General features: G+C 54.7%; 1 protein-coding gene across 1 annotated transcript; it reads left to right on the plus strand.

Annotated features, from left to right (window-relative positions):
- The first annotated feature begins 3,569 nt into the window (after nucleotides 1-3,569).
- LOC122371835 lies at nucleotides 3,570-4,394 on the plus strand. The gene has a single exon (XM_043348566.1). The coding sequence runs from the start codon at nucleotides 3,570-3,572 to the stop codon at nucleotides 4,392-4,394; it is 825 nt and encodes a 274-aa protein (XP_043204501.1).
- The last annotated feature ends 3,829 nt before the right edge of the window (nucleotides 4,395-8,223 follow it).

Below are 8,223 nucleotides of genomic sequence, written 5' to 3' on the forward strand. Positions count from 1 at the left end.
AAAAAACTGAGATAACCATTTGATAGACAAAGTAGAATTACGTATAACCTTTTTTGTTACGTCTTGATTCCTTTAAAAATGAAGATGTTAGCGGCGTTTGAAATTTTGCCGTTTTTGAGGCTAAAATGGCGAACATGACGTCACTAAAACGTCAATTTCTCAAACATTTTCCGACGGATTTCCCTTAAATTTTCAGAGAACGTGTCAAATTGATGTAAAAATAGGTACTGATAATTTGGCGGCGCTGCGCGCCGCCGTTTTTGAGATATTGCAAAAATTCGCGAAGGGGGGTAAAATTTACCCCCCAGCCCCGCGCGGGTTAAACAAAAGGTTGTATTTAAAAAATAGGCTGATTTGTTGTTTACATAGAGGAGTTTTATGTAAAAAGTTATTTATCAATGTAAGTGTATTTGTATTGTCTGTTGATTTCCATATCCTCATTGTTTGGAGTCATATTTAAATAAGGAGTTGAGCATTTTTTCAGGACCTATATCTTTTCCTTGTTCATTTGTCCATCAAATATTAATCATAACATTTTCAGAGTGAAACAAATAGTTTTTAGGCGGTTCAAGTGGTTTTCGTGAGAAGGGTACCAAAAACGGCGTCATTTTTAGGTCCTCTATACAGGACTCCGGATACTAGGTCCTGCAAGTTTCATTTCCCCGTGATAGGTCCACTGGCACTGCAGTGAGGGTGTTGCGAAGTTGCGACATCTGAAGACCGTGCAGAGGTTCACTTATGACGTCATAGGTCAGTGACCTGACCTGACCCGAAAATACGATTGGTGTTAAACGATCTGGCTTGAATCAAAGGTCAGGTATGCCTTGTTTCAGCTCTCTATCGCCGGCGTGTTCGAAGCTATCACGAAAAAACCAATGGGGGGCCTCTCCCCCATAGGCTAAAATTATTTTGCTAAAAGCAATCGGTGCGCGGTAAAAGTCGCTGCCGACGCCGACGCCTCGACCCTCGAGCGGGAGGACACGGTGTGGGACAGAGTGCTGAGTGCTGAGTGCTGAGTGCTGAGTGCTGAGTGCCGGGCAGAGTGCTGCATCGCTGCCGCCGGCTCTGCGGGGTCGGATCGGCGCGCCGCTGCAGTCCTCCGAGAACGCCGGGGGTCCTCCGAGGCCGCCGAGGGTCCTCAGAGGACGCCGAGAGTCCTCCGAGGCCCTGGGAGCGGCGAGTCCGGCTGGACCGAGTCGCGAGGCGAACGATAAGCGGCGGGTGGTATCGCACCCTCTACTCCGCGAGTGGCGGGGCCTGACTGGACGACTGCCGGTCGGACGGAGTGCCCCTGTCCGGTGGGACGGAGTGCCCCTGGCTGGTCGGACAGAGTGGCTGGTCGGACTCTCCCTGCAGGCGTTGCTGTTTCTGCTTAGAGAACTAGTGATGATGAGACCTGGTGATGAACATGAACTTAGAGAACTAGTGATGATGCGACCTGGTGATGAACTTAGAGAACTAGTGATGATGAGACCTGGTGATGAACTTTACAGAACTAGTGATGATGAGACCTGGTGATGAACTTAGAGAACTAGTGATGATGCTGGTGAGTGACTGTATGCTGGAGCTGGCGTTGACGTGCGGCGGGCCGGTCGGCCGGCCCAGCGAGAGCTGTCCCACCCCCCGGCCCACCGAGAGTCCCATCCCCGGCCCACCGAGAGTCCCACCTCCGAGCGCTCGTGGTGCGGCGCGCAGGCGGTAGATGGCAGCACCGGCCTGCGCTGACATGCTGCTACTGTGATAGCTGTATCTCGTGTGGACAGATGGCGCACAGGTCGTGTATACAGGTGGCGCACAGGTCTTGGGGACAGGTGGCACACAGGTCTTGGGGACAGGGGGCGCACAGGTCGTGGGAACAGATGGCGCACAGGTCGTGTATACAGGTGGCGCACAGGTCGTGTATACAGGTGGCGCACAGGTCGTGTATACAGGTGGCGCACAGGTCGTGTGGACCTGGGCGCCACTTGCCGCGGCTCACGGTCGTAGTACGAACTACAGAGGTCATGTGGTGATTTGGGAATACATCGGAAAAAAATGCACTCTTCTCAACGCATGTACAGGGTGTCCCAAAAATAATGTCACACCCTTCCAGCGTCAAAGGCATGAAAATGACAACCATGAGAGGTTCGCTTTTCTTACACATGCATCCCGCCTTCTCCCTGATGAGGGCAAGCATACGGTCCGTGTGACATCAGATATCAACATGTCCAGCTTCTGTGGCCAACTGGCCACTGATCTTGGACCAGACAGATCGAACGTTCCTGGTCAGCGTGCCTTCAGTTTAACCCGCGCCCCGTTGAGGTCTGGCAGGTTTCACGTTCTGTTGGGGGGGGGGGGGCAAAGCGGCCCCGTCGTATCTCCGGAACCAATAGCCGGATCAGAAAAATTCAAACGGCATTCGAAAGAGCTCATCAAGATGCACAAGATGAAATAGCGATTACTTTGATTTTTGACTTGTGACGTCACAGTGAGGTCAAACAAGGTGAAATCAGTCCAATTTACAATGACGAGAAGTCAGCCATAAAAATGAAATTTAAGTTTCCAAAATGAGTCTGGACATGATTTCTATGATAGATCTGGCATGTGGATGGTCACTTGATTGGATGATGACCTGTGACGTCACAACCGAGGTCAGCCTCAACCAATCAGAAAACACTTTCGTGAATCGTAAATAAAGGCATGTTAAATTGTGAATGTTCGAGTCTTTATGAAGACATGTCATATATGTATATGCATCCACAGCAACCTCCATGGTCATTTTTCTTTGACCTATGACGTCAAAGGAAGGTCAAACAAGGTCAAATTGTAGCGGTTTACAATGAAAAACATTTTGTTACGTAAAGGTGACTATTCTCACGTAAAGGATCATATTCAGTCAGGAAGAGGTTGATTAGTATCATAAACATTACTCATGACTGTTTTCAAGAACAAATACCAAAAATATTGTGACGTCAGAAGAACAGTCGCTACTTTTTAAGTCATTCAAATGGCTTTATCTCTGGCAGTTTTAGATATATTTTGTCATTTAGTTGTATATGTTGTTATTCAGTTGGGACATAATTAATGTGTAAAAACGTTGTTTTGACACCAGCTTTATAGTTTTCTTGAGAGCTTTCGAAAGCACTTCGGCTCCCTTCTTCAGCCAAGTCACATAAATTAGATATTTACACAGATATTTTGCCTATTTTCGGCATGGGTAAGACACATTAGGGGTTCTCTGACATATATTTCGGTTCTTTGAACATTTTTTAAAATTTCAAAATGTAATAGAATTGTGTTATGAATTAGTAGAATGTAGCGTGCCTCGTGTGTGTATTGTGCGTGTGTGCTTATGACCGTGTTTGTGTGGGCGCGCCGAGGCCGTGGGACCGGCGGGCCGCATTTCCTGCGCCTGCGGCGCTAGTTTTATGGCGCACAGCTGTGTGTGCACTGTGGACCGCCGGCCCGGCTCGGGCGCGCGGCGGCAGTTGGCGCCGCGACACGATGACGTAAGGAATACAGCGTGTGAGAAGTGGCTCGGTTTTCCACAAGCTATTTCGGCCTTGTGTGAGAGACAGAGAGTAAGAGCCATGAAGGACCAGAAAAGTGCGCCTGAGAGTGGAGTGAAGCCGGCGAGTGCGGCGGACGCTGCAGCCGATCTCCGACTCATACCTGAGTTCGACGGAGCGACTCAGCCTGTCACAGAGTGGCTGGAGAAGGTGGAGCTGGTGTGCCGTCTACGTGGCATCGAAGCGCTGCACGTCGTCGTTCCCCTCCGCCTAACTGGCGGGGCGTTCGCTGTCTATCAGCAGCTGGACGAGCAGGACAAGGCTGGCTACGAGACCATCAAAAAAGGCCTGATTTCGGCTTTCGCAGAGGATAAGTTTGACGCCTATGACCGGTTTGAGAAGATGAAGCTCCGTCGAGGCGAGCCGGTGGATGTTTTCGTCGCAGAGCTGCGTCGCCTGTCCAGCCTGTTTGGCGGTATGTCAGACAGCGGCCTAGCCTGCGCGTTCGTGGCAAAACTGCCGGAGACCACCCGCCGTGTGCTTCGTGCAGGAAGCCGCGTCGAAAGCATGACGCTGAGCGAGCTAATCAGCCGGGCCCGAGCTGTGCTCGCCGATGAAGAAGAGACTGCCATGGCAGCAGCGACGGGAGCAGCAGCGACGGGAGCAGCAGCGCGGACGTCGGCGGCGCCACCCCTCGTGACCTGTCACTCATGCGGACAGCCCAACCACCTGTCGCGGGATTGTCTCGCTGCTCGCGGTCAGCGGGAGCGCGGCGGGGCCCGCGGCGGTCGGCGCAGTGTGCACTGCTTCCGCTGCAACCGGCCCGGTCATATCGCCTCGTCCTGTCCGGAAAACGACGGTGGAGAGGAGGGCTCGGCGCCAGCCTCCTCTCCCGGTCTCCAGTGAGCGGGGCGCTGCCCGTTGTGCGATTATCGGTGGACGGCGCCACCTGTGACGCCCTGCTGGACACGGGATGCAGCTTGTGTGTAGCGCACGTGTCGGTGTGTCGAAATTGGAGTCGAGACGCAGTGAGCGTGATGACGGTGAGCGGTGACCGATACTGGTGCGAGGGAACGGGTGTCGTGGAGGTGCGATCGCAATCTGGCGACTCGATATCAGTGCGCGTGCTTGTGGTGTCACGGAAGCCGCTGGGCTTTGAGTTTATCCTGGGGATGAACGGCGTGAGTGCACTGGGTGGCGTGACGGTGAGTGCTGAGAACCATGTGAGGTTCGGAGCTGAAACGACCGGGGTGGCGGCGGTGGCCGAGAGACGGGTGGCCGAGAGACGGGTGCCCGAGACGGCGCCGGCGGCAGCAGGGACGGCGGCGGTGGCCGAGAGACGGGCGCCCGAGACGGCGCCGGCGGCAGCAGGGACGGCGGCGGTGGCCGAGAGACGGGCGCCCGAGACGGCGCCGGCGGCAGCTGGGACGGCGGCGGCGGCTGAGAGACGGGTGCCTGAGGCGGCGCCTGTGGCAGCTGAGACGGCGGCACTGGCCGAGTCGACTGCACCCACCGAGGCGGCGGAATCTGGGTCAGCGGCAATTGGGGCCCTGACAGTGACCGAGACGCGGGCAATGGCGGCGCCGGAGGCGGCGGCGGGTATATGGCGCGAGGAGGAGAAGGACTTTATTGTGAGCTACGATGAGAGCCAGAAAAAGTGGTCTGTGCAATTGAAATGGTGTGGGGATGAGCCAGGACAGTTGTTCAACAAAGCGGAGGAGTACTCAATACCGTCAGAGGCCAGGCAGGAGTATGAGCGACAGCCGACAAAGTGGGTGACAAACGGATGGCTTGTTCCCTATGACGAGCGTGTCCACGGACAGGCAAAGGGCACAATACCGCTGATGGCGGTGATTCAGCCGAACAAAGACAAAGTGCGCCCGGTCATGGACTTCAGAGAGCTGAATGAGTATCTGGACTCGCATACGGCTGCCGCAGACGTGTGTAGCGAGAAAATTCGCGAGTGGCGCCGGTTCGGACGGAACGTGTCGCTTCTGGATCTCAAAGACGCCTACCTGCAGGTGCATGTGAGCGAGTCTCTGTGGCCCTACCAGACTGTTGTGTTTCAGGGCAAAAGGTGGTGTCTGACGAGACTAGGGTTTGGAATCGGCTGTGCGCCGCTGGTGATGAAAAAAGTGCTCAGCATGGCTCTCGGGCTGGACCAGAGAATAGACAGCGCGACATCCTCCTACGTGGATGACATATTTGTGAATGAGGAGGTCGCCACCGCAGCAGAGGTGAAGGCCCATCTCGAGAACCATGGCTTGGACTGCAAAGCGCCAGAAAGTGTGATCGATGGTGCCCGTGTGCTTGGCCTAAGGGTCTGGGGGGAGCGAGACGGGCTGTTCTGGAGGCGCGACAGAACCGACATCAGCCCGCCCCCTAAACTGACGAGACGGGCAGTCTTCTCTCTGTGCGGACGACTCACCAGTCTTGTTCCTGTAGCCGGCTGGCTCCGCGTGGCCGCGTCATATCTGAAGAGGCGTGTCACCGCTGTGTCCAGTGGATGGGATGACGAGGTCACTGACCCGGAGCTCTGTGCAATGGTCATTGAGATGGTGGAGCGTGTGAACACATCTGACCCCGCGCGGGGCCGGTGGGATGTCTCTGGAGACGGTGCAGGTGTGGTATGGGTCGATGCCAGCTCCCTCGCCATCGGGGCCGTGCTGGAGATCAACGACTGCGTCGTTGAAGACGCCTGCTGGCTGCGGAAGAGCTCGGACACCCACATCAATCTCGCAGAGCTAGATGCTGTGATACGAGGGCTCAATCTGGCACTGTCCTGGAATTTGAAGAATGTGACGATCATGACCGACTCGCGAACCGTCTATCACTGGCTGTCCGACGTCCTGTCTGGCAGAGCCCGTGTAAAAACCAAGGCAGCGAGCGAGATGCTAATTCGGAGGCGTCTTGAGACAGTGAAGAAGCTGGGTGAAGAATATGCCATGCAACTCTGCGTGAAATTTGTCCCATCGGCTGAGAACCGGGCCGACGCGCTCACGAGAGTGCCAAAAAAGTGGCTGACCCCGCAGGGCGCGTCGATGGTGTGCGGTGCCGTCGTCACAGAGCCCGACATCGCACGGATTCACCACACCAGCGGCCATCCTGGCATCGCACGAACCCTGAGACTATGCAGGAGGCAGAGCTCTGACGTCACCAGAGCTCAGGTGCGTGCCGTGATCCGCCAGTGTCAGGCGTGCCAATCGGTCGACCCTGCGCCGCAGCGCTGGGTGCGCGGCACGCTAGGGGTGAACGAGTGCTGGGAAAGAGTGAGCATGGACGTCTGTCACGCCGACAGCCAACTCTACCTGACCCTAGTGGACTGTGGGCCGTCTCGCTACGCGATCTGGAGGCGCCTAAAGCGACAGGACGCTGAGAGTGTCATCGCGCAGCTCGAGTCAATCTTCCTGGAGCGAGGTGCTCCCACTGAGCTGCTGACGGATAACTATCCATCGTTTCGAAGTGCCGTGTTCAATGAGTTCGTCAGTCGGTGGGGAGTCTCCGTTCGATACCGAGCAGCTCATGTCCCGTCCGGTAATGGCATCTCGGAGCGCAACCACCGCTCCATCAAAACGTTAGCGGCCAGGAAAAAGTGTTCGGTGGTGGAGGCGGCGTATCGCTATAACGTGATGCCACGCGCGGAGGATCAGAGCTCCAGCCCCATGGAAACGCTGTTTAATTACCGAGTGAAAGTCCCAGATGTAGACACGCCAGCTGATGCCGATATCAGCCGCTTTACGGTCGGGGACAAGGTTTGGGTCAGGGACCCGAGCCACCGCTGTGACGTGGCCAGTTCACTTGGGACGGTGAGCCGTATTGTGTCTGTACAGTGTGTTGAGGTGGATGGAGTGCCGCGCCATGTGCGGGACCTGAGGCTGGCCGTTCTCCCACAGCCGGCCGAGGGCAGGAGTCCGCCGATAAGTGAGAGTGACGACGAGGGCGCCCCAATTATCTTTTATGAGCAGCGTGTCACTCCCGACGCTGCGGCTCGAGGCGAGTCGGAGGGGGCCTCGCACGATGGCGAGGAGTCGGCAGCTGCTCGCAGGAGCACGCGGGAGCGGCGTCCCGCTACACTGACGCAGTATGGTGATTTATAAATCAGGGGGGAGTGTAATAGAATTGTGTTATGAATTAGTAGAATGTAGCGTGCCTCGTGTGTGTATTGTGCGTGTGTGCTTATGACCGTGTTTGTGTGGGCGCGCCGAGGCCGTGGGACCGGCGGGCCGCATTTCCTGCGCCTGCGGCGCTAGTTTTATGGCGCACAGCTGTGTGTGCACTGTGGACCGCCGGCCCGGCTCGGGCGCGCGGCGGCAGTTGGCGCCGCGACACGATGACGTAAGGAATACAGCGTGTGAGAAGTGGCTCGGTTTTCCACACAAAAATATATCAAGAAATCTAAATTTTGAGTTAGAAAAACCCTAGATCTAGGAATAGTTTGGAAATTTATAGTTTTATAGTTTGTTTTATAGCTTTATAGTTTAGTATAGTTTTATAGTTATAGTATAGTTTGTTTTATAGTTTTATAGTTTTGTTAAAGTTATTTATAGTTTGGAAATTGTAAAAATAGTTTGGAAATTTCGAGAGAGCCATTTTGTTCGCCACACTTTTTTATACCCACAGTCCAATTTTTTAGTTGCTAAGTTGAACCCCAGATTTTCTGCGATTTTTATCCGTGAACAATTTTTTCGACGAAAAATCGCCGAACATGACCTTAGTTTGACCTCAATAGATCGAG

The sequence above is a fragment of the Amphibalanus amphitrite genome, unplaced genomic scaffold, assembly GCF_019059575.1.
Source record: "Amphibalanus amphitrite isolate SeventyFive unplaced genomic scaffold, NRLGWU_Aamphi_draft 001283F_arrow, whole genome shotgun sequence".
NCBI lineage: Eukaryota > Metazoa > Arthropoda > Thecostraca > Balanomorpha > Balanidae > Amphibalanus > Amphibalanus amphitrite.

Bases quoted from the DNA above. Each gene is read 5' to 3' on its own strand.
- LOC122371835 (XM_043348566.1), top strand. From the start codon at position 3,570: ATGAAGGACCAGAAAAGTGCGCCTGAGAGTGGAGTGAAGCCGGCGAGT.